Source organism: Lynx rufus, unplaced genomic scaffold (assembly GCF_022079265.1).
Source record: "Lynx rufus isolate CCGP_SWC_20201006 ecotype Redwood Valley unplaced genomic scaffold, mLynRuf1.p SCAF_2, whole genome shotgun sequence".
NCBI lineage: Eukaryota > Metazoa > Chordata > Mammalia > Carnivora > Felidae > Lynx > Lynx rufus.
In genome coordinates, this window is record NW_025814834.1 from 216,232,415 (window position 1) to 216,257,847 (window position 25,433).

The following is a 25,433-nucleotide window of genomic DNA, read 5'->3' on the forward strand; positions in this document are numbered from 1 at the left end:
AGAGAGAGTTTGGGAAGGTGCCGGCGCACAGCGAAAGCTCCGCGGTATTACTGCCTCTGCTATCGTTCTGCCCCTTCCACCTTTGGAGCGTGGCCACGAGGAGGAAAAGGCCGCAAGAGTGGCCTTGACCCAGCCCTTCCGAAGGGCCGAGGCAGCTGCGGTTGAGACTTCTACGTGGGCACACTGGGGCAGAGCTGGAGGGCCCAGACCTGGGCAGGAGAGAGCTCCAGTGGGGATGGCAGAGGCAGGGACCCGGCTCCACCCCAGCAGACGGTCCCAGCACCCCTCCGAGCCTTGGTTTCTGCTTCTGAGAGATGGGGAGGCTGGGGGGTCCCTTGCAGGCTTGCCTGGGGCGGAGCGCGCCCGGTGCTCAGGGTGCTGTGTGGATGCCTGGCTTCTGTGAACCAGGCACCGAGAGAGCCCACGGCAGAGCAGGCCCCGCGGCCCTTTGGGTTGGGGCTTTAGGAAGGAACAGAGCCTCTCCTGGTATCTGATGCCGTCCTGCTGTCCTGCCGTCCTGCCTTCCCGCTCCCACCCCGACACTGACTAAAGGTACACATGCGTTCTTCTGCGTTGCCCTGATATCGCCCTGGCCTGGGGCCTCTGTGGTCAGAGGCCTCGTCTCTTCCTTCAGCTTCCGTGGTTTCTCCGGCTCACCCTTCGCACCCGGCGCGCCGCCCCACCTTCGCGAGGTCTCCATCCCAACCTCTGCTTTGGAAGACAGCTGCCCTCTCCTTCCTGTGATAGGAGAAGCTCTGGCTGGGGGGGGGGGTCCACCCTGTCCCCAGGAGCCACACCCAGCACCCCCTGAACGAATGAGAACCCAGCTCTGCAGGGAAGTGGGCTGTCCTCAGCCACCCGACGAGGGAGACTGCGGGGGGGTCGAGAGAGAGTGTGTGTGTGTGTGTGTGTGTGGCCTGTCTGAGCAACCGAGGTCACGGTGGACCCGCCAGACGGCGCAGTCCAGGACATAGCATGCATCAGTGCGTGCAAAGTGAGTGCTTTCGCCGGCACACGCGAGTTCTCAGGCCCGTGGCGTTGGGTGGAGGCGGACGGTAGGCTCGTGCCTACTTTGGGGGGTGGGTGTGAGGCTCACAGAGGTGGTTTCATTTTCCCAGGACCACCCAGGAGTCTCTGAGCTGCAGGTGGAACCCAGATCTTTTCCCCTGTGTCTTTTTTGGAACCTACTACCCCCCGGGAGGCAGAGAGCCCAGTGGGAGCTCCCGCCCAGGAACGACTTAGGAAGAAGGCAGCCTCGATTTACCCGGGTGTGCTGGGGTTTGCCGTCCACTGCCCCCCAGGCCCCGAGGCACGGCGGCAGCGTCCCTGGGCTGACCCGCTGACACTGTGAGTGCCTGAGGGACCCGTCACCAGGCACAGAAGAAGCGCACAAACCGCACCCCCCCTCCTTTCCCAGGATGCTCTGCAATGCGTGGGCTCAGAGTAGCCACCTCGACCGCTCCGAGGGAAAGAGGACCCCAGAGGGCAGGGCTCAGGGAGCCACACGGACAGGCTCAGGCTCTTCCCCAAGAGCACGGAATGACTGCGGCTGGATTTCAAGACAGGAGCGCCCAGGGCGGTTCGGTCAGAGCCACAGCCTAGACCAGGAGCTGCCTGGAGATGGGAGGATTTCTGGACGTAAGCAGAATAAATGACCCGGGTCCCCGAAGTTCTGGGTTTAAGCCTCCTTCGTGGGGCCGCACACAGGCTGTGAGCTCAGACAGCATTCTTACCATTATGTCCAACCCTTAAATGGCACTCCCTGTGTGGCAGATACTTCCTAGCAAGAGCCACTCCACGAGCAGGTCCTGTCACCACCCCCGTTTCACAGAGGAACCTGCCCAAATGGGCTCGATCCCCAGCCCCGCCGAAAACTCCTATTTATTTTTCAAAACCCTGGTAGGGCATCCCTGCGCTGATCTCCTGGTGGGGGCCATCCTTCCCCCCAACCCCCCCTGGAGCCCCATTTCCCACACCTGCCGGTCTGCGCCCATCCACTGGGCTCCTTGCTCAGAAGCCTGCTTTCCGGAGTCTGAATCCCCATCCGGCACAGACAGGGGGTCAAGACGTGTTTGCCAAACGGGACAGCAGAGGCTGTGGCCCCTTTTCTCGTTACTCCCACAGGACCTCCTGGAGGAAAATGTTGCTTGTCTCCCCCGCAGGTGGCCAGGAAACCTGTCCTTTAAAGGTGACTCTGGGCAGGTCTGCTGGCCCAGCCCACCCCCCAGTTCATCTTTCCTGGAAACTGGGGGTGGGCGATGCCTACAGAGGGGACCCCCCCCCCAAGCTTCCAGGGACGGTGGCAGGAGGCACGAGGAGAAGCCATGGGACCAGAGGGAGGGGTGTCCCCGGGGAGGCACAGGCATATCCAAGATGCTTATCTTTCCCCCTCTCTCGTCAACGGCTATTACGACGCCTTGGGCCTGTGTGGGCTTTGCAACTTTTCGAGGCGTTGCCTCGAACCCAGTTCTCCTTGACCCTTTGCAACACCGTGAGCTGGGCTGGAGTGCCCCCCCCCCCAAAGGTGATGCCCAGCCTCACAGGATCAGTGACTGGTATTCTGAGGTCCCCCGGCCTGTAGATCTCTGTCGGCCTCACCCTGCAGCGGGCCAGCCTGGAAACTTCCTAAATTCCGCCACCGTGTCCGGTTCGCGGGTGAGGGCCCCCTGCTTACGATCCTCTCTCTTTCGGGTTTCCTGGAGGACTCCGAATGGAGGGGGGCGGCAAGGGCTGGGGGTGGGTGGCAGGAAGTCGGACTCCTTAGGGCTGCCGGGAAAGGCGCCCCAGGGGGCAGGGTCCCAGGGCCGGCATGCTGTTCCTCGTGTCCTGCGGCCACCAGGCCCGGCTCCTCCAGCGTGGCCCTCAGAGGCGGCTCCTTCCAGGGAGAGCCAGACTCCAGCCTGCTAGCAGAGGATGTTTTCCTGCGCAGTGGACAAAACATTTCTGGCACTTTCAGGAGGGGACTGAACAGTCTGTCCACTTTGGCTGCGTTCGGGGTTCCTGGACGGGCGCAAGTGTGCTTTCACAGGCAAAAAGATTAATCACACAGCAACCTCCCTCCCTCCCGGCTCCTCACCTGCCCCGCCCCGTCCCCTGTCACCCGCGCTGTGCTCCGGAGCAGACTTCTGAGAAGTCATTCCAAGTGGCCTCAGGAAGTGAACACTCGAGTCACGCGCCTCCCGCCACAGGCCTCCTCGGTGAGGGGGAGGGGCTGGGAAACACCCCCGACCCCGAGTCCCGTGAACCCCAGCCGTCTCACGTGGGGCACGTCCCATCCCAACTGACTGCTTTGGCCTCTGACCTGACGCAGTGGCCTGGATCCGACGGCCGTTCCTCCTGGTGCCTCTCTGGTGGAAGTTCATCAGAATTTCCAGAGGTTTGGGAAGCTTCCAGAACCCCCTGGATGAGATGTGGTCCCAGTCCTGGTTCCCTGTGTCCTTCCACGCTCCATTTAGAAAGGTCTCTGAGGCACCTGGGTGGCTCGGTTGGTTAAGCGATCACCTTCGGCTTAGGTCATGATCAGGTTCATGAGTTCGAGCCCCGTGTGAGGCTCGGAGCCTGGAGCCCGCTTCCGATTCTGTGTCACTGTCTCTGCCCCTCACCCGCTCACGTTTTCTCTCTCTCTCTCAAATATAAATAAACATTAAAAAAAAATTTTTTTTTTAAAGGCCGGTCTCAAGTGGCCAAAGTGAAATCAGTGGGTAGGGCCAGGATAGATCAGGAGAGAAAGGGAGAGGTCTATGTCCAGAACTCCTGGGCCACGCCCAGGGCTGGGTGGGGGGTGTGGTGGGGGGACAACCCTGGCCTGGAGGGCCCGCTCCAAGGGACGCCTCGTTGCAAAGCTGTTCTCAAGGTCTCGAGGTTTGCTCTAGACCCTGCCTGTCCCAGAGGGCCCAGCAGTGAACATCAGACAGAACATTCCACGAGCTTAGGGTCCTGGCAAGACACCCCGAGGCCAGGGCCACACGGCCACCCCAGGCAGGTCTGACGCTTTGGAAATTGGGCCCCCACCCTGGCTGCACTCGAGGCAGAACAGGTTTGGGCGGCACGGGGATGGGGAGCAGCGAGACCACCCCGCAGAGGCCCGTGGGCCGGCGCCGGGGCCCTGAACCCGCCGGGGCGAGCTGAACTCCGGCGGGAGGCAGGCTGCTAACCAGTAAGCAAGTTGTAAAAACCCAAGTCAGACACAACATCTGGCAGCTGCTTCAAATAGTTCTCCGTCTGAAGGTGGAGTCGCTCGCGGCCTTCCAGTAAATCAAACCATGTGCGACGAGGGGCCTGTGCCGGCCTGAAGCACCCTGCTTGGCCGGGCCCCAGCCGCGCCTCCGGTCTCCCTGGCTCTTTAAATAGCCTGGGGTTCACATTCCATTTCCTTGTACGATCACTGTGGAGCCGGCCTGGCCGGAGAAGCTTCAGGATGCGGGCCGCCTCCTTTGGTACCCCCCGAAAAGGATGGAGGGAAACGGGCACAGATGCCACCCAGTCCCCCGGCTCGGCCTCCGAACAATGCCCGTGTCTTCCTAGACCCTGGGACCCCTCACCGTGGCCGGTCAGGGCGAGGCCCAGGGAGGGCCCGGGTGCCCTGTCCGCCGCCAACTTGCAAGGCCTGTGCCCGGCCCCGTGGCTTCCACGCGCGGCCTGGGCGCCCACCCCAAGGAAGAATGGTCATCAGCGCCAGAGCAGACATGCTCCGGTGGGACCGGCCCTGAGAGGCGGGGGCAGAAGGGAGGGCTGCCGTAGCCGATGACGCTGGGAATCCTGTCCTTGTTCCCAGCACCCACCACGGGCCCGGCGCTGGGGTCTGTCTTCCATGCGAGTCATTTCGTAAATCCTCACGGCTGCCCTCAGAGGCGTAGAGGGTTGACCGTGGCCCTCAGAAAGATTAAGTCTACGTCCTAAGCCCAGAACTTGTGAATAGGAGCTTATGTGAAGAAGGGGGTCTTAGCCGACGCCATTAAGGATCTCAAGGTGGGTTCATCCTGGATTATCTGGGTGGGTCCTAAATCCAGGGACAGGTGTCCTTGCAAGACAGCCACAGAGACACAGACGGGAAGCCCGTGTGATGACAGAAGCAGAGGTTGGAGCGACGTGACCGCGAGCCAAGGGCGGCGTGGAGCCACCAGAAGCTGGAAGAGGCAGGAAGGATCCTCCCCTCCGAGCCTCCGGAGGGAGCGCGGCTCTGTCCACACCTTGATTTTGGACTTCCGGCTTCCAGGACTGGGAGAGGATGAACGTGTGCTGTTTTAAGCCACCCGGTGCGGGGTGATTTATTGCAGCAGCCACAGGAAACTGATACAATGTGGAAACTGGGGGTCAGAGAGACGGAGCACGGCCACCTCTCTCCTCACTGCCCCGGACTCTGCCTCCCTGATGAGGAGGCTGATTTTGAGAAAACTGATCTCATTCCCATCCAGCAGGACAGAGGTTCCGGGACCCAGGCAGCTTCCGGGCAAGATGCCTTCCTAGGAAAGGCTTGTTCACAAGACTTCCGAGCACACGAGGGTGGCATATGAGTCATTACATGAGCTGCTTTTTAACTGACCAGTTACGATGGGCCAGGCTGCACTCTAAGTTCTTCATGGAGACTGAATCCTCACGGTGACCTCAAGAGAGGAAATTTTCTCTCCGTTTCACAAATGAGGAAATCGAGACCAAGGGAAGCACTGGGGGAGGGTGTCGGGGAACACCCCCCTGGGGAAGCGATTGGAAGTGTAAAGCAGCCGGGCACAAGAGGTCCCACAGGGGGTCCGATCCACCTGACATCAGCTGTGCGCAACAGGTGAATCCATCGAGTCAGAAGGCAGATTGGTGGCTGCCAGGGGCCGGGGGGCGGGGGGATGGGGAGGGACTGCCAATGGGCACAGGGTTTCCCCTGGGTGGATAAAAATGTTCTGGAACCAGACAGAGGTGGTGTTGCACATCGTGAGCGTGCTCACGGCACTGAAGCATACACTTTAAAATGGGCAGCGTGACGTTACGTGAGCTTCATCTCAATTTAAAAAAAAATTTTTATTTAGTTTGGGGAGAACACCAGCGGGGGAGGGGCGGAGAGAGGGGGACAGAGGATCTGAAGAGGGCTCTGCGCTGACAGGCTGACGGCAGCGAGCCCGATGCGGGGCTCAAACCCACGAACTGCGAGATCATGACCTGAGCTGAAGTCGGACGCTCGACCGACTGAGCCACCCAGGCGCCCCAGCTCGATGTTGTAAAAAACCAGTGGAAAAGGGTGAGGTCGGAGTCCTGGCACCAAGGACCTTGAAGCGCCCAGCCCTAAGCTCCTAGTGTCTCAGCAGGCCCCCCCGGGAGGAAAGTGCTCCTGCTGGGTCACAGACGGGGACAGCAGGGCGCCTGAGAGCCTTGCTGGAAGTTACCGTCCCGCGTGGGTCGGGGAGCTGGGCGTGAATCGCAGGCTGCCCCGGCTCCAAAGCCCAGGACCTTCTCCGTGGCCATGAGGACGACGCACAGACGAGCTCGAAAGTGAAGTTCTTTGCTTTTTGGCTGAAGTTGGTTCTAGGTGTGGTGCTCACAACCCCGATGGTGGCTTTGTGGAACAGCAATCAAAGGGAAGGAACCTCACAAGCGTGGTTTGCTTGGAATATCTATCAAAAGGTGGAAGGGAGAAGGGACGGTCTGCTCTTCACGCTGTAAAGAGTGGGGACACGATCGGGGAGAGACATGGTCCTGGGTGATGCTGAGGTCGTGGGAAATATCAGGGGCAGCTCCTGGGTGGACAGGCCTGCTGCAGGGTGCCTGGGCAGTGGTCTAGGACCTGCAGGCCAGCTCCGAGCTCCTGCTTCAGCTTTCCAGGACTAATTGCCTTGGGGAAACTGAGGCTCGCTCGGGGGACCAGCCCCAGGCTGAGGTTTCCTCCCCCCACTCTGGTATTTTCCTCAGACTGCCTGGCTCACGAGCACTTCCTCACCTGGGAAGGTGCTGGCCACGCAGCCCCCGCTCTCCGGGACATTTGCACGCGCTCTGAAACGAAGGGTTCGGACAGCTGATTTCCACCCACGCCAGTGGTCTCCACGCTTCTCTGAGTCACAGCCCCAGTGAGCCTCTGAAGGGAACGGGGAAGGTCAGGGGGTCTGCCTGGGTCCAACTCTGCCTCGACCCCAGGGCAGGGCGTCAGACTGGGTTCCAGGGTTTCAACACGCAGATTCCTGGGCTCTACGTGCTGCATCAGAGTTTCTGTGGGTTTGCTTTTTCCCGAAGGTGCCCTAGTGATTCACGTGCAGGTACCTGTGAACTTCAGCTTCGGGCCCCCAAGCTGGGTCCTGCTATTCGTGAGCCTCTACAAGACACAATCTTAGGGACGGCTGGAAGGTCTACCCTCCGAAGAGTCCGGGGAGGGGTCAATGAGGTCTTTGCATTTCCCGCCTACAAGGCGGACCCAGGACGGGCTGCACCTGGGTCGAGTGGGAAGACAGACCCAGGGTAAGTCAGCGCCGACTCCATCCTGCCAGCTGCCCTCAGCCTGGGCTTTTCCACCGGGAACATTCCCTCTGCTCAGCAAAATCACTATCAGACTGGCAGCGGCTGCTGCGTTCTGGCCCGGGAAGAAAGGTTCCAAAGAAGTGTTAGCTTTCTGTTCTCTTAAAACAAGAAAGGAAAAGAGAAAGAAAAAAGGAGAGAAAGAGAAAAGGTCAGAGCCCCGCCGAGGACACGGAGGTCCGAAGCTGGGACAGGATGCCGCTGAGGACACCGGGAGGACCGCAAGGCCAGCCCGGCTGCCGGCGCCTGAGCCCCGCGAGGCCCTCAGAGAGCCATGAGCGGCTTCCTCTGGGCCTCCTCGGCCAGGACATCATTTGTTGATTCTAGAGCCCAATTCCTAGCTCATGATTTCTCTCTGGTTGCCATGGCCCCGTACAGAAAACACAGCAAACTCCTGGCCCCGGGCAGCTCATTTATTTCAAATATTCCCTGCAGCTGGACTCCAACCATGTTTGGGTGTCTGGACTGGAGCATGAACTAATTGCTCTGTCTTCGGCCCCCTCCCCAGCTCCCCCGGCATACTTTATGGTTCAGTAAAGTCCGCATTCCACATCTCGCCGCCGAGGAGGCGCGGGAGGGAGGGTGGGTGGGGAAGCCTTGTGCAGGAGGAGGGTGGGGGGGGGGGGCTCTTCCCATCTGTGGCCAAGCCCCAGGCCGGCTACCTGCTCGAAGGCAGGGTATTAATTACAACCACATGGGCCGCTCTGCAAGATGGTTTTATTAAGACTGCTCCCTTCCACGCGAAACCCTGCTCCCCCAGAAGTCTCCAGGCCGTACAAAGGCCCTTATTTTCCCCGGGCATCCACAACCCCCAATCCCACCCCTACCCCCGCCCACTGCCTGACCCCGCTCCTCCCCCTGCTGTGTCCTTCAAAGCTAGCGGAGTCCCGACTGCAACCCACACGTGAACTCCAATCGAAAAATAACGTCAGACCACCCCTTTCCTCCAAACACACCCGGGGAGGGTCTCTAGGGCTCCCTGTCCCCCAGTACCCACCTGGATCTCTGGAGACCCGAGAAGAAAGATCGGGAAGCTGGTTTCGGGCTGGTTGGACCATTCTCAAAGACCGATTCCGGTCCAGGAACTGCCATTTTCCAGAACAGAAGTGCACGAGCTTTTAAAGCGTTTGTTAGCGCCCTCGCTAGCGTGCTGGGCCCTGTTCTAAAGCCTCATTTCACCCTTGCTACCCTCCCACGAGACAGGCAGGGTGAGGACTGCCATTTGATGGAGGCTCATCCAAGAGCACGCAGTGAGGGAGAGTCAGAGCCAATATTTGAACCCAGGTCTGACTCAGGAGTCCCTGTGCTCGTTGCTGGGACAACCCACCGACACACTAGAAGAATTTCCCTTTCCTCGGCGACCTGTCCTGCAAAAGAGCTGATACAGTCACAAACGATGGTCTCCAAACTCTCTTAGGCAAGGTCGCTTGGGGAGTTCGAGACAACTGCAGATCCCTGGCCTGGCCCCAGGAACGTCGATCTCGTTCATCTCAGGCGGGGCTCTGAGAAAACGTGCGTTTCAGCCAATACCTCCCGTGTGGTGCCAGTGCAGGTGGTTCGAGGAGAGGTGACCAGGAGGCTGACAGAGGAAGGGACACGGGACTTTGGTCCTGAGGGTCTTGGGCCCTCAGACCAGGGCACTTTTCACAGCACCGCGAGATCCTGACAGGCCCCCGGGGAGCTGAAATTCTTTCTTGCCAATTCTTTGGAAACTAGTCAGGACATGAGATGGTATCTAGTAAATTTCTCGCAGATTCACGGATCACTCACCGATCCTCTGAATAAGCCTGAGTCTCCTGTCTTCTCTCTCTTTTTTTTTTAATTTTTAAATATTTAGTTTTTGAGAGGGAGAGAGACAGAGTGTGAGTGGGGGAGGGGCAGAGAGAGAGAGGGAGACACAGAATCCAAAGCGGGCTCCAGGCTCCGAGCCGTCAGCACAGAGCCCGACGCGGGGCTCGAACCCACGAATCGCGAGATCACGACCTGAGCCGAAGTTGGGTGCTTAACCAACTGAGCCACCCAGGCGCCCCTCCTGTCTTCTCTGCTAGGGGATGAGGGGGGTGTCCCGCCCTCGGCAGCTGGCAGGACAAGGTTCACCGCGAAGTCTCATTAGCGGCATGCATGCTCGGCACGGGGGCACAAAGGTAAGTGCGGGACAGGCTCCTTCTACCGAGTGTGCAGAGCGGGGACTCATATCTTGCCCCTTAAAAAGCCCACGCTGTCAACTCAAACCATAGGGCACTGATGAGCCAGGGGCTCTCACTGATGTGCAGAATCCTTTCCATCAGGCTCAGAAAGTCTCAGTCTGGGCTGCAGGCTCACAAACTTCTAAAAAGGGATGGGGACATTCTAGGATCACCTCTCTAGGATTCTCCTCCTCACTGGGCCTCGGTGGGCATCCCACCCTCTGCCAAAGGGTCGTGGGGATCACCTTAGTATCTACTGAGAACTGGACGCACGCAGGGAGGGCTTGGCCACAGCCCTTTCCCTTCCCCCGAGTCACAGAGAGGGAGTCAAAAGTGGCTTTGTATTTTTAATAAACTTTCCTTTATTAGGTTACTGACTATTATTAACCATCATAAAATAGAACGGGAGTTTCAAAACTGTACAGGTCACAAGGTTCTGGGCTGAGGGGAAAGAAGGGTGGGGCCGGGGTTTGGGAAGCTTGGGGACAGAGGTGCAGAGAAATGACAAAGAGCCCGCAATTCATCCAGCGTCGGTGGGAGACGGCTGGGCCAAGGCAGTAAGGCTGGGAGCGGCAGAAATAGAACTCTCTCGTGTGCAACATTCATGAGAACATGACCCACCCCGAAACAGGAGTGAGGAAAAGTCTTTAAAAGTCTTACAGGTAAGATTTCCTCCCCACTCCCCCCCCCGCCCCCGCCCTTGGAAAAAAACCTCAAAATAATAAGGGGGCAATTTACATTCCTCACCCAGACTTGGTACCAATTTTGTGCTTTAAAAAATATACTCCGTTGGAAGACTTTTTTTTTTTTAAAGGTACCCTACAGCAGCTGTTTAAAACATAATTCTTACAGACAAATATATATGTATATATATTAAACATTTAAACAAATAAAGTCATCTATTGTACTGGTACAGAAACGAACAGAAGTCCGATTCGAAGAGAGTTGACCTCAAGATAGAAGGTGGTGAACGCGGTGGCAGGGGCCGGGGGCTGCTACGTGGGGGGGGCTGTGGCAGGGCGCTAGTGACCCTCTTCTGTTGGCTGCCCCGTCCCACCCCGCCCTGCACCTCGTGTGGCTCTGGGGGGGGGGGGGAGTCGTGGTGAGCTGAGGCTGTTCCACTCGGGCGCAGAGCCCAGACAGGGGCACTAAGTGGGGGCCTGCGCTGGCTTCCGGTGGGGCACCACCTCTCTGTGGTCTCCCCAGCCCGTCCTGCCCCTGGTTTCTCTGGGGATGGAGACCCACTCAGCCTCCCTTCTTGGTTGAGGCTCTAGAAGGCCAGGGCTTCTGACGACGCACATGGGAAATCTCAGCTAGGAAAGGAAAGGCAAAAGCAGCAACACCCTCCCCCAGAAGACTGAAGAAATAAAACCACGTGCAAAGATGGCCGAGCCCGAGGGGTGAGTGGCCACCTGGAGAGACACAGGGAGCTGCCACAGCCCTTGCAGACGGGACCCCCAAGATTCTTGTATTGCACGTGAGGCGAATGTTCCCTGAGGGGCGTGCTCGGGAACTCGGAGCAGAGCCCCCCCGGAAACTGTAGGTCCAGAGCCCCAAACAAAGACACCCTCGTGCCCCTGTGAGGACACGGCCCACCGAGAGGGGCAGGTGAGGCACACACATATCCCGGGGAGGGGCAGGTGAAAGGGACCACCAGAACACTCCAGAGAGAGGGTACTGAAACAAGGTTTCCTTTCTAAATGGAATAAATAAATGGCTTTTGTTATTGTTCAAAGAATAAATAGAGGGTACCAAGGGACTGACAGCCGGGGCTGATGCTGGGCGCTGCGGAAGGTCCGATCTTGGTTTGCTTCTGCCTCGGAGTCCGTGGGGAGTTCCTGACGTCCTGAGCGTTGTCTGCCGTGGCTTGGCCCCACCGGCCTCAGCACCAGCCTTTATCTGAGCACCTCTTAGCACCCCTGGGATCTGCGCTTGGCGCTGGGACCCGGCAGGTGGCAGGGGTAGCCCACGCCACCCCGAGGGCAGATCGGAGCTCAGCGCAGGGCTTCCTAGGAGTCTGTTCTATGTGTCCTTTTCCAAAGAGGGACCTTGTGCGGCATGCAGGGGACTTCTGCCAACGTCAGGACGGGGGACAGGGGGGCCTGGGTCGAGCTGTCCGTGTCCGGCAGGGGCGCTGGGCGGGATGAAGAGGGAGAGCAGGGGCTTCCTCCCGCGGCCAGATGCCAGCCCGCGGCGCGGGGCACGGCGGTAGCTCGGTGAGGTGGCACCAGGTGGCTGTCGTGCTGGCGATGCCGGGGCTAGAGCGTCACTGGTAGAGGAGGTAAGCCTTGAGGGAGGCGGGCAGCGGCAGTGTGTGGATGTCACCCAGACGCTCCTTCCCCAGGGCCAGGCGCACGGAGCGGCGGCAGAGATCCATGAGTGGCAGGGGCTCGGCTGGGGGGGACAGAGCAAGGACAGCAGGTTAGCGCAGCTCTGGGTGGCTCCAGAACGAAAATGCTGACAACGCTGGCGATACTCTCACTGTTCGTTTCAATACACAACTGGTGAGGAGACCATTCTACACGTTAAGTCAACTGTTATTAGCTAACACAGAGAACCTGCCCGGGGCCGGCCGCCTTTGTGAGCCCTCCGCAAACACCAGGTCCCTTAATGGTTTGTTATTTATTTTTCGTTTTCAAATGCAGCCCCGTACTTTGGTTTTTCTTTCTTTTTTTTTTTAAGTTTATTTATTTCGAGAAAGAGACGGAGAGGGTGAGTGGGGCAGGGGCAGAGAGAGCAGGAGACAGAGAATCCCAAGCAGGCTCCTTGTTGTCAGCGCGGAGCCCGACGTGGGGCTCGATCTCATGAAGCGTGAGATCATGACCTGAGCTGAAATCAAGAATCAGATGCTTAACCGACTGAGCCACCCGGGCGCCCCTCCCTTGATGGTTTATTATGGTTTGCTCGGAGGGGCTTAACAAGCACAGGGAGGCATCATTATCATCATCCCCATTTTACAGATGAGGACACTGAGGGATAGTGAGTCCAAATAACCCGCCCAGGGTCACGGTGCCGGTAGGAGGTGGAACTGGGTCAGAACCCAGGCCGTCCCTGCTCTTACCCACAGGACGAGCGGTAGCCTTCACAGCGCGTCCGTCTGGGCACACGGAAGCCAGCCCTTCCCCCCACACGGCCCAGCTCCAGACCCCACGTGGGCGTCCAGGAGGGGAATCATTCTAGGTGAGCCCAATGCTCGTGGGTCCTGCAGCCGTCCCCCCGCTCACTGCTGAGGGCACCAAAGCAGAGGGGGCCTAATGTGCCGGGTTACGCTCTGGGGTCCAAATCCAGGCAGCCCGGGCTCAGCAACCACCTCCTTTAGGCTCCAGACCCCACCGCCAATGAAGACAGATGGTGAAGAAATGGTGGAGGAAACCCAGCCACCCTGCAGCCTGGAGGTGTGATGTCTGCAGAAACCCCTCCGTCCCAGCTCTTCTCTCTCTGACGGAGAGAAGCTGAGAGCCCAGGCCAGGCAGAGTGGAAACATCAGCCCAGGCTCGGCAGCCGGGACCCTCGAGACCGCCCCGGCCACCGCCAGGGCATCTCATCTCGCGGCCAGGGAAACTGAGGCTGGGGCTCGCGGCAGTGCCGTCTCAGGCACCTGGATTTGAGAGGGACCTCTAGCTGCAGCCTGAAGGAGCACTTCTGTCCTTGTGTCCCCAGACAGCCGGGGCCCGTCTTCCCGCAAGGGAGGCTCCATGCATGCAGCCTGTGTGCTCCAGAAGGAGTGTGACAGTCACTCCCTCCCAGGCCCTGGAGGCCGCCGGGGACAGAGTGGGCCTTGCTCTCCCCGCCTCCCCGGGACTGACCCTTCCTGGCCCTCCTCCCAGAAGCAAGGAGGAGGTGAGCCCCCTTGGAGCTGCTCAGGGCCACCCTGCAGCGTCCCCGACACGGGAAGAGCTGAAGTGATGGCATCCGTGGCTTCGTCCAGGGTCTCCCCCTGACACCGAGACTCCTCTGTGACCAAAAAAAAAAAAAAAAAAACAAAAAAAAAACCAAAAAACACCAAGAAAAACCCAGCATTTCCCTTGAGATCCCCTGCCCCCAATGAGAAGCAGATCACCGTTCTCTAATACTCACGAGTGTGTCCCAGAATACGAAAAATAACATGAAAAAACCTCAACTCTTGAAGAGCAAACCCTATGGCTGGAGGTGTTGGGGGGAAATGGGGCGTTGATGAGTACGGGGTTCCCTCGGGGAGACAGAAGTGTTCTAGAACCGATCACAGTGATGGTTGCACAACTGTGACTATACCAGAGGCCATGGACTCATACGCTTTAAGTGTGGGGATTGTATGGCCTGTGAATTACATCTCAACAGAGCTGTTATCAAAAAACAGAATCCAAGGGGCGCCTGGGTGGCGCAGTCGGTTAAGCGTCCGACTTCAGCCAGGTCACGATCTCGCGGTCCGGGAGTTCGAGCCCCGCGTCAGGCTCTGGGCTGATGGCTCAGAGCCTGGAGCCTGTTTCCGATTCTGTGTCTCCCTCTCTCTCTGCCCCACCCCCGTTCATGCTCTGTCTCTCTCTGTCCCAAAAATAAAAATAAACGTTGAAAAAAAAAATTTAAAAAACAAAACAAAACAAAACAAAAAAAACAGAATCCATCTGAGGCTTGATAATACATTTGCTAAACTCCTGGCTTTAAATGAAGGCAAGCAACCCCCACGGGTGGCCAGCCACAGCGAGACGGCAGAAGGAGCTGAAATGGTAAATGTTTTTCGTGAAAAGCTTTCTCGGTTCCTGGACAGCACAGGATGATTAAAGGCAGCCCTGCCTGGAGGCAGGACAATGCACTAAATGCCTGGGGGCCAAGCGTTCCAGACTCCCCGGGGAGCAGGACCCGGTTCCTCCCACCTGCGAGCCCACAGAGACAGGAGTTTCCCCCGCGTCGTAAAGCGTCCTGTGCCAGGGGCCTCACATCTGGTCCTCACTTCTGCCCTGCACAGCAGCCTGACCTCGAGCAGACCACTCCCTCCGCCTGGGCCTCAGTTTCCCCATCTGTACGATGAGGAATCCAGACCAGATGCTTCCTAGAGTCTCCTCCAGCTGAGATCCTGACGGCCAGAAATGCCTCCCAGTGGTTCCTGACCTGGAAACGCGCTGAGTGGCCCTTCTATGGACCGAGTGGGGGATTTCGGTGGCCCTTCCTCTCCTCCACTCAGGAGCTCTCTCCATCTGCCCCCATCGGGCCAGTCCCTTCTCCCTCCCGGGTGTGGCTCAGCTCCCATGGGGAGCCCGAGGGGCTTCCCCTGGTGGCTGAGGGCACTTGAGAAGGTAGTAAGAGCCATTGAATGTGGCCAGACAGCTGTGCAGGGCTGCAGAGGGAAGACTGACAGGGAGTTCCCATCACACCCTCTTGGCCTAATGGTGTCCAAGGCATCCCACGGGGGCCCTCACTGAGAAATGTTTCTAAACAGCAGAGCTCTGCAAACCCGCAGTCCCAGCTGCCTTCTTTTTGGTGACAGCCTACCTGAAATTAACATCACAGCACCAGCAGCGGTCATGGCTTGTGGAACACGTACCGTGTGCCTGGCGGGGACCGCAGCCCCCCTCAACCTACCGACGGGGAAACGGGCTCAGGGAGGGGAGAGCCACGGGCTAGAAAGTGAACATACACCCAGGTCCAGCCTATTCGGCAGTCGGGCTCTCTCTAGGCCAACGGGAGGAGGAAGTTCCCAACGGCCCCCTGCAGTTTACCCAGACGGATGAGGACCTACGTCTACCTCCTTCCACCCCCCACCCCCACCCCCCCACCGAAAGCAGCTATGTGATATGGGGGAGCCTCCTCTGCCTGACCATCTTGGGACCACACTGAATGATCCAGTTATGGGGGTTGTGAAACCAGAAGGATGTGTCCTTCGGACATAACCGACCTGCCAGGATGAGCTGCGGAAGGTGCAGCTGACAGGAGCCAGTGATGCGTTAGGACCCGTCACCCGAGCATCCCCCGATGGGCCCACTCTTGGGGACCGTGAGGGCACAAACAGGTCATTCCCCCCTGGATCTTGTAGGAGGTCAACGATGATGCACAGGGCCACGGTCTGATGGCTTTCCAAAGGCCGGGCAGAGACCAGGAGTGCACTGGCCACGGAGAGGGAGATGGGCACCGGGCCGGGGAAAATATCCATCCTGATTTCAGTTGGTCACTAACAGAACCCAGGAAGGCCTCCCCACCTCAACACTTTTGACGGGGGCCTGCGGGCTCCGCCTCGAGCTCCACGCACAAAGTAAGGGACCCAGTGAAATCCCACCGAGGAAGCTGCCCGGCGGGGAAGGCAAGAGTTTACTTATTTGATGGCCGTGCAAGGTGCGTCGGCCACCCTGCCCATCTCCAGGAAGCTGAGGGGCTCGTCACAAACTTTACATGGTTTGTATGAATGGGAGGGGCGGGCACTGAGGGCGCCCAGTCGGGAAGTGAATCGGGTGCTTTTATGGGAGCAGAAGGTTGAGGAACTGGACGGTTTATGCGCCAACTTCCACATTTCAAGGAGCAATGGATACTTGGTGGCCTATCCGAACACGCACGGCCCAGCACGCCGACCGGGAGCTCTCCCGCAACCCAGCTCACACCTCCAGAGCCCGGGGCTGTGATAGCTCACAGGCTAAATGGACGAACTCTGCGTCCGGGAGGTCAAGGACGGCGTCTCGCGTCAGGAAGTGCCCCTGATTCAGCCACGTTCCCATTCCCACCCGTCACCTTGGCCGCCCCTGTGACTGCAAGCAGCTTCCAGTGCAAATGCTCTGTGAGCTGGATTCTGGACAGTCGTGGCTGGAGGACGGCCATCCCAGGGCATGTGGGCACCTCTCCTTAACGTGAAGCAGGTCTCACCAAACAGAGGCAAAACAAAACCCCAACCCCTTGTCCTTGGCCACCAGGGAAGGCCTGACCCCTGGCTGGGTAATGAGGCACCTTTGGTTCCCAGCTCCCCCGACTCTGAGAGCCAGTTGTCCTCATGTGACCAGCGTTTTGGGGGACAGGGCGTCTAGAACAATCCCTTCCCTCCCAAGTGGCCTCTCTCCCCCAGAAGGAAACTCTTGCAGGTTGGGTGATTAGTATCCTTGACTAGGGCACTTCTCTGCAGTCCAGCTGGAATGGAGATGTGGGAGGGAGCCACCAGCGGGTGAGGCGCCCCGGGAGGGGACCCAGGGAGGCCAGGAGGACCCCAGGAGGAGGTCACCAAGTCAAAAGTCTCCTGAGGAAAAGAGCTGAGCCGTCTCCAAACCCACAATCACGACAGACCTCACTAAACTTACTTATCCGGGAGCAGTAAAAGGGAGACTTTGAAAATGCTGGAACCGCAGGGAAAATGCTTCCTTAGTGGGAGACGCTAAGTGGGAGCAGGGAGGACCCATGAGACAGGGACTCTCCCTTGGGGGACGGTCAGTCTGTGGCTTGCAAGTAAGTCTTTTCATTTTTGCATTTTTGCATCTCCGGGGGGGGGGGCGTGTGGCGGGGGGGACAGGCAGGCCCAGGGCCCAAGCTGGGTCCTGTCTCCCCAGGAAAGAGGAAGGGTGACACTACAGTCCCTCTGGCTGCAGCTTCAGCCCCAGAAAGTCTCAAGGCTGGAGGAGTCAGAACAAATGGGCTGTGGTCAGAGGTGGCTGGACGGTGGGGGAGGTCACCCAGGGGCAGGAGGGCCGGGTGAGCACGGAGGGCGGCCACGCTTAGCGACTTGGGCTGACGGGCTCTGCAAACCGCTGGTCCCTGCCGAGGGCAGGACCTGGTGGCTGGGGTGCGGTGCGGTGGCGTTGGGCGGGGTGGGGTGGGTGGGGAAGGAGGGCTCAGACAACTTCCCAGACTAATAAGTCAGACCGCCCCAGCGGCTGTGACCCTGAGAAGACGTTATCTAGCCAGCCCTGGCTAGACCTTCTGCCCGTCACACTCCGCTCCCCCCATGGACCACGGACCTGGGCTGCCATGACAGTCTCCCTTCCTCAGTTGCCTTGGATGGCAAAGCAAACCCTCCTGGCAGAAGACACAGGCGCCCTTTGACCTCGCCCAATGAGCACCCCATCTGAGTGCAGTCTCACCTTCCCCTCAGGTGGCAGGTAGCACGGGGGTCTCGTGGGAATGGTCTGGAATTGCCGCCTCCACATCTACAGTGGGCGGAATAGGGTCCCCCGCCCCCCCCCCCCCGCCGCCAAATTCAGAACCACTTGGATCCTCAAAATGTGACCCTCTTGGAAACAGCATCTTTGCAGATGTAATTAGCTAAGATAACGTCATGCCGGAGTGGGGGGGGGGGGCCCTGAATCCAATGGCTGGTGTCCCAATAAAATGAGGCCATGTGATGACGGAGGCAGAGATGGAGTGATGCGTCCACAGCGAGGACAGTCATCAACCAGCCGAAGCCAGGAGGGAGGCCTGGGAAGGGTTCTCCTTGGAAGACCCAACCCTGGGCACCTTGATTTTGGACATCTGGCCTCGGGAACTGTGAGAGATTACATTCTGTTGGTTTAATAAGCACCCGGTTGGGGGTCATTTACTCCAACAGCCCAAGGAACTGAACACACCGCCCTTCCTGCTCCTCTTCTGAGCCTCCCCCCACCCCAACCCTGACGACTTCTGTCAAGGTCAGCGGTGATGGCCTTGTTGCCAAAGCTGATGGGCAATTCTCCGCCGTCACCATACTGGACCTCGTCCTTCCTCAAGTCCTTCCTTCACTTGTTGTCCAGGATACCACTCACCTCCCAAGCCCCACGGCCACTCCGCCTCCTCACCCCTCCGTCCACCTGACCCCGCAACACCGACGCGCCCCAGGGCTCCGCCTCAGCCCTGCCCGCTCACTCCCTGGGTGAGCTCAACCCGGGGTCCCAGCGTCACACACCGTCCAGCCGCGGATGACCGTCCCACCGACTGTCTAGACCGGCAGAGCCATCTAGATGTGTGCAGTGAGCATCTCAAGCTCAACTGCCCTACTCTGGCCCAAGCCCCGGTCCCCTTTCCCCTGGACAACTGTCATGGCTCGACCCTGGCCTCCCAGGGGCCACTGTCGCCTCCACCGTTCATTTCTACACAGCAGCCAGAGTGGTCCTTCCCTAGGAGGAGAGTGTGAGGTGCTCTGTCGGTACGGAACCGAGGTGTGGGTGAGCGGGCCGAGGCTGGCACTTATCCTATTCTGTGTGTGTGTGTCCGGCTGTTGGCGTTGTACCAGCCTCATGGGTCTTCCTATCTGCATCCTCCAAAGTCAACTGGTTGTGCAGAATGGGGCCCATTCATGACGGACTGGGACTGGGGGAGCCGAGAAGGCAAAAGGGCGTCCGGATATTGCCTGGCACCAAAATCCAGGAACCAAAGAGTTCGTGGGACTGATCGCAGCTGCACACTCACAAGCCGGCTCAACTTTTTACTCGGACCTTTTCCTCTTGCCTTTAAATCTCCCTGACTCTCCCTTCAGGGAGGCGGATTTGAGGCCTGCCCTCCTGTCTCCTCGTCTGACTGCCTCTCGAGTAAACCCTTTCCTTGCCGCGTCCTGGATGTCCCAGGGATGGTCTTCAATGCCCAACGGGGAGGCAAACTTGGCTTTGGCTACAGCATGGCATTTCAGGGGAGGGAGGGGTCCTCATCATTAGTCAAGAGAACCCAAGGTAGGCTCCAGCCACCTGGTACTTGGGGGTCTCCACCCGAGACCCGGCTCACAAATGCAACTCTCAACAACACATTCCAACGCCCGCTCCCCACTCCCCTCAAGCCCTGTACACTTCCCCAACAAGAAAAGTTACAGAAGCATCCGACTTCCCACCTGAGGCAGAGCTGACAGGGCATCCCTTTACAAGACGCCCGTCTGGGCCTCCAGGACTGTTTTGGGCCTCGCCCTGACTCAGCAGAGGAACAGTTCAGGGCTGAGTGTGCCCTGACTTGCCAGGGTGAACAGGCTAGTCCCCTCCGGGCCACTCAGGGGTCTGTGTTCTGTATTAGAGCTGGCCACGGGAACAGTGGAGCCCTGCAAACACACAACACTGATGGACCTGTTCCTGGAGGGCACCGGGGGGCTGGACAGCTTTATGGAGACCAATAGCCCCAGTGGCCTGGCGACAACACAGGGGGCCCAGCAATTCATTCATCTGTCTGGCTGCACAGAATGGGCATGAAACGATCTGGGGCTGTGGTCATTCTTCTGCCAGGGCCAGGGCTCCTGAGATCCTAGGTCCTGGGCAGGATGTGCCTGGTTCTCCCAATCCCTGTCTTTCCCGGCCCAGGGCAGATGTGGCTGTAGACTTTCTACTACCATCACCTGGGGAGACAGACTCACAGAACTTGCTCTCCTGGTTCCCTAGACCAGGTCTGAGATAACATCCTGGGGGGCGGTTACCTGCTGGACGCACACCTGACTGCTCCTGCCAAGAGTCCCGTGACCTAGGGGTACTGGGTTGCACAGGTGAGTTCATTGCCATCACCCAGCCAAAGCCAGGGGCAAGGAGCGAGGGAAAGAGGCGGTGGAGACTTCCAAAGGGAAGTGTTTAAAACTTCCCTCTGCCTTATGTCCCCGGATATTTTCTCTGGTATCTTCCAAGGCTGAAGTAGGGAAGGGACATGGGAGAAGCTGAAGGTTTGGAGGCAGCACGACCAGAGTCAGCGTTTGTGCTTCTGACCCCAGCAGGGGCTTCCCCCACTGCTCACCTGGCCTAAGGGTGGGGTTAGATCTCGGGGTGCCAGGCCAAACCTGCCTCTTAAAAATGGTCAACACATGGGCAGGCAAAGCTTTCTGTATCGCCCCCTTTCCAAGGTGGGGTTTGCAGATGGTAGAAGGGACCCATGAAAGAGGGAGGGCCAAGCATGGGGATGGACAGTTCTGGAACTCTGGGACCTCCTGCCACCATGGGGTCCCAGCCACAAAGCCACCCACGGAACCCTCTACTTCCTAAACCAGGAGGACAGTGTGGCCACATGTGGGCTATTTAACATGTGGTCTGAGAAAGGCCACTACCTTTTCCAAAGGACCAGTGGGAATCACTGCTGATTCAGCCTCCTTCTAATCCACATGATCCTCCCCCAAAGGCCTCCTGACATCCTGACTGAACAAATCCCTCCAGGGGACTATGTCCCGAAGGAGCCAACTCAGAAGACCCCAGCACCAGAAGAGAGTGACCCTACACCTGTTTAATGAGCAACAGAGAACACTGGTTTTCATTTCTGTAAGAGGTCCTCATACTCCGAAGACTGCAAACCCCAGCTCAATAATAAACCCCCAGCTACTGTGCCAGATTTTGGTCAACTGCAGATCAAAACTGGAGACAGACCAACCAGAAAAAAAGAGCATCTATTCATGCATGCATGCATCCATCCATGCATCCATCCATTCATCCAACCATCCACTCATCCATTTATCCATCCATCCATCTATCCATCCATCCATCCATTCACTCATCCATCCATCCATCCATCCACCCATCTATCCATTCATCCACCCACCTATCCATCATCCATCCACCCATCCATCATCCATCCATCATCCATCTACCCATCCATCTATCCACCCATCCATCCACTCATTCATCCATCCACCCACCCATCATCCATCCATCCATCCATCCATCCAACCACCCATCCATCTACCCATCCATTCACTCATTCATCCACCCACCCATCCATCATCCATCCATCCATCCATCCATCCACCCACCCATCCATCCATCCACCCACCCATCCATCCATCCATCCACCCACCCATCCACCCATCCATCCACTCATTCATCCCTCCACCCATCCATCATCCATCCATCCATCCACCCACCTATCCATCCATCCATCCACCCACCCACCCATCCATCATCCATCCACCCATCCATCATCCATCCATCCATCCAACCACCCATCCATCATCCCTCCACCCATCCATCATCCATCCATCCATCCACCCACCTATCCATCCATCCATCCACCCACCCACCCATCCATCATCCATCCATCCATCCAACCACCCATCCATCATCCATCCACCCATCCATCATCCATCCATCCAACCATCTACCCACCCATCCACCCATCCATCCACTCATTCATCCATCTACCCATCCATCATCCATCCATCCAACCACCCATCCATCCATCCACCCACCCATCCATCCACTGATTCATCCCTCTACCCATCCATCATCCATCTATCCAACCACCCATCCATCCATCCACCCACTCATCCACCCATCCATCCACTCATTCATCCATCCATCCATCCACCCAACCATCCAACCACCCATCCATCCATCCACCCAACCACCCATCCATCCACTCATGCATCCACCCATCCATCCACTCATCCATTCACTCATCCATCCATCCATCCATCCATCCACTCATCCAACCACCCATCATCCATCCATCCATCCATCCATCCACCTACCCACCCATCCACCATCCATCCATCCATCCACCCATCTACCCACCCATCCACCCATCCATCCACTCATTCATCCCTCTACCCATCCATCATCCATCTATCCAACCACCCATCCATCCATCCACCCACCCATCCACCCATCCATCCACTCATTCATCCATCCACCCATCCATCATCCGTCTATCCATCCATCCATCCATCCACCCAACCACCCATCCATCCACTCATTCATCCACCCATCCATCCACTCATCCATCCACCCATCCATCCACTCATCCATCCACTCATCCATCCATCCATCCATCCATCCATCCATCCATCCACGAGGTGCTATCAGGTAATCTGGCCGACTCCAGCTAGAATTCTTCATTTAAGCAGAGGAAGGCAAGAGTGACCTCCGAGGATCTGAATATGCTGGGATGTCTACCTAAAGACAATTTAGTTCCAATGACTGTGAACTTTTGGCCGGGCCCAGCCAGGATCCCGGGGACACAAGAAATCCAGGAATGCTGCCACACTGGACAGCACAGAGGACACTTACGGTCGAGGCCGTTCAAGTAGCGCATGCGGATCTCACAGTGGCCCCAGACGGCACTCACTACAGGATACAGTTTTTTGCCCTTGAGTCCTCGAAAAGCCACTCCCATGTACTGTCCATCCACAATGAAGCTCAGAGTCCCGTCATCCATGTCCAAGGCCACAAGGAAAGAGTCAGGGACAATAAATGTCTCATCCGGCTCCAAAAAGGCCGGGTACGTTTTGCTCGGCTGGTTTTTGCCATCGTGATAGAGCCGGTTGCGCCCCAAGTCCCAGCCCCAGGACTCGTGGTTATTCCCCACGAGAGTCGTGTACCCAACGGAGTGCAGGGGGGCGTCCGCCGTCGCCACCCCCACCACGGCGTGCGTGCCCCGCTGCCTCATGGCCCACGTGATCTGCCACACGTGCAGCCCACGCGTGTACCCGACTTTGCCCCTGATGGCGTCCGTGCTCTGGGCCACCGGATGCCGGTGAAAGATCAGCTTGTCGTCCTCCTTCACGAAGACGTTGAGCGATCGGTCGTTGTTGTTCCACGAGTGGAGCAGCTGGATGTCGTAGGACACGGGGGGCATGTCCAGCAACAGGTCCAGGCGGGTGGGCTTGCAGTAGTCCAGGCCCTGGAGCTCCTGCTTCAAGGGCCGGTACGTGGGGTCCCTCATGTCCACAGTCTTGATGCCTCCGGTGACCTTCTGACCCATGTTCGCCTTTGGTTTCACCTTTGCACCGACTCCCAAGGCAAACTCATCAATCGTGGGGTCTCCCGTCCAGTTTTCCAACGAGGCCCAGACAGACGTCCCAAGGAAGGTTTCCAGGCGGCCTCTGTGGACTGCGGCGCGCTCAGTGTTGCCTATCGGATGGAGAGAGAAAGAGCGGGGTGAGCAGGGCATGTGGGAAGAAGGGGAACCCGGAAACCAGGAGCACAAGGCTACCCACGCGGACACGTCCCAGCCACCTGGCCTCTGTGCTCCCAGTACACCTGATGCGGGCTCTGGCCCCGCGACTACACCGCCAGGAAGGAGAGGGGCTGTCCACCAGCGGTCAGCACGGGACGCGGGCCTGGGGACCGGGCACCGTGCTCGATGGTGTCGGCTACACGACACTCTCCAAATGCCTCATCGCGGTTTCCCAGGGCGGAAGGCCAAGTTGGCAGGGATCCTGAAATCAGCCCTGGGGCAGTGGGCATCTTCCTTGGGCAAAGCAAAGGGAGGCTTGTGTCCCTTCCCTGCTGTCTGCAGGGAAAGTGAAGCCCCGACAGGCAGCGGAAGCTTCCGGACTCCATTTCCCAGCACCTCCTCTTTTCTAGCACAGTTGTTTGCAGGGGTTTGCGCTAGGGGAGGCGACCCGGGCGTAGGCGGAAAGCCCCCCTCCCGGCCTGCTGGTCCCTGAGGCTGCAGCGACCTCCCCAGCAAGTCCCGTGTCCCTCCTGGGCCGCGGCCACCAGTGACACTCTTCTCATGGCCCCCGGTCAGGTGAGAATGAAGACTCTCGCCCCCCACCCCCAGGTAGTTCTGGACCAACACTTAGAGGACCGTCACTTTTCCCGCCTACACCCTTCAACGAGCAGCCGGTGTTTGGCCCCTTGAGTCCCAACAGCCCATCTGGGGAGGAAGCCCGACTCCAAGACTTCACCGTGTCATGGGGTTGGAGGAGAGACCTCACTGCAGCTGTCCCGTCCGCTCGGCTGGCAGTACCAGGAGGGTTACGACCAAGGAGGAGCATGTGACACGTGGGTGCCCGGGGGCCGGCAGGGCCAGGAGGTTGGGTGGGTGGAGGCCATCCGCAGTGGGCCTGCTGTCTCTCCTGGGCCTTCCAGCAAGCCCGGAGTTGCCTCCCTCCCCTGGGACCACGTCTTCAGGGTGACCTGGCTTCTAGGAGGCTGGCTCTCGGCAGAGCAAATGTCCCTGTGTGGGAACACTTGGACCCGACCCCCTTATCTCAGCGAGCACACCAAGCTTCTCGCCTTCCCCTTTCTGGTGTGGAATGGAAGGCTTGATCGCTCCCTGACGCATGGTCATTTCTTCAGAGACAGGCTAGGGCTTCTTGTGTCGAAGGTATGCAAAGCTGGTATAAAGCAGAGGTGTCCCTCTGCAGCCAGAGGGCCACCCTGGTTCTGGAAACTTCTGTGGATATCGTGACCTGATGTCCCGGATCCCCCAGTTTCAAGCTTTCAGGCCCATTGAGTCCTGAGAGCCATCGAAACCTCCGGGACTCGCCTGTGGTCCCGCGGAGGGTTTGGCACCTGCTTGCCAGGCTGTGTCGGGGTGGGGGTGGAGCGAGCCAGGGTTTGGGGGTGCGAACACGGTCCTGGTAATTGCAGAGACTGGGGCCCACCAGGCTGCAGCCTTCCCTGAACCCCCTCTTCCATGTCTCCCCAGACTCCATTCGAGTATTTTCCTGAGCTGGTCCGGGGCAGTTCTCCAAGTCGGAAGCACCCAATCCATCTCTGCCTGGGCGCCTCCCTCTGGCTGGTGCCCAGTGGCCTTCCCGTGCAGGACGCTGGTGGGGACCCCAGTCAGCTCTCTGGAGGACGGGAGGGAGCTGACTTCCTCAGAGAGCTCATTTCACTGCTTCCTGGAGCACAACGGCCATTGCCCTTTGGTGGGATCTATCCCAGCACCTCAGCGTTCCCATGCCGGGCACAGGTGGGGGAGTGAGGAAGGGGCTGGGGGTCAGGGGAGACACTGGGCAGGCGGAACATGCGGGAGAGAAATGTGGCGGGGAGAAGTCCCTCCAACACATTAACTTCAACGACTTGGAGAGACGGACTCCTGGGTGGCTCAGTTGGTTAAGCGTCCTGACTCCTGATTTCGGCTCAGGTCGTGATCTCACGGTTCGTGAGTTCGAGCCCCAGGTTGGCTCTGCACCGGCAGCGCGGAAACTGCTTG

General features: G+C 58.6%; 1 protein-coding gene across 1 annotated transcript; it reads right to left on the reverse strand.

Annotated features, from left to right (window-relative positions):
- Positions 1-10,365: 10,365 nt before the first annotated feature.
- SPSB1 (splA/ryanodine receptor domain and SOCS box containing 1) lies at positions 10,366-23,460 on the reverse strand. Its single transcript, XM_047085845.1, has 2 exons — positions 22,553-23,460; positions 10,366-12,071 (listed from the first exon to the last, which is right to left on the reverse strand). Exons 1-2 carry the CDS (start codon positions 23,433-23,435, stop codon positions 11,944-11,946), a joined length of 1,011 nt encoding a protein of 336 aa, XP_046941801.1. The 5' UTR covers positions 23,436-23,460; the 3' UTR covers positions 10,366-11,943.
- Between the last annotated feature and the right edge of the window lie 1,973 nt (positions 23,461-25,433).

Coding starts and splice junctions, on each gene's coding strand:
- SPSB1 (XM_047085845.1), bottom strand. CDS start 23,435: ATGCCCTGCTCACCCCGCTCTTTCTCTCTCCATCCGATAGGCAACACT. Junction 12,072..22,552: donor CTACTTGAACGGCCTCGACC/GTAAGTGTCCTC, acceptor TGTCCCCCCCAG/CCGAGCCCCTGCCACTCATG.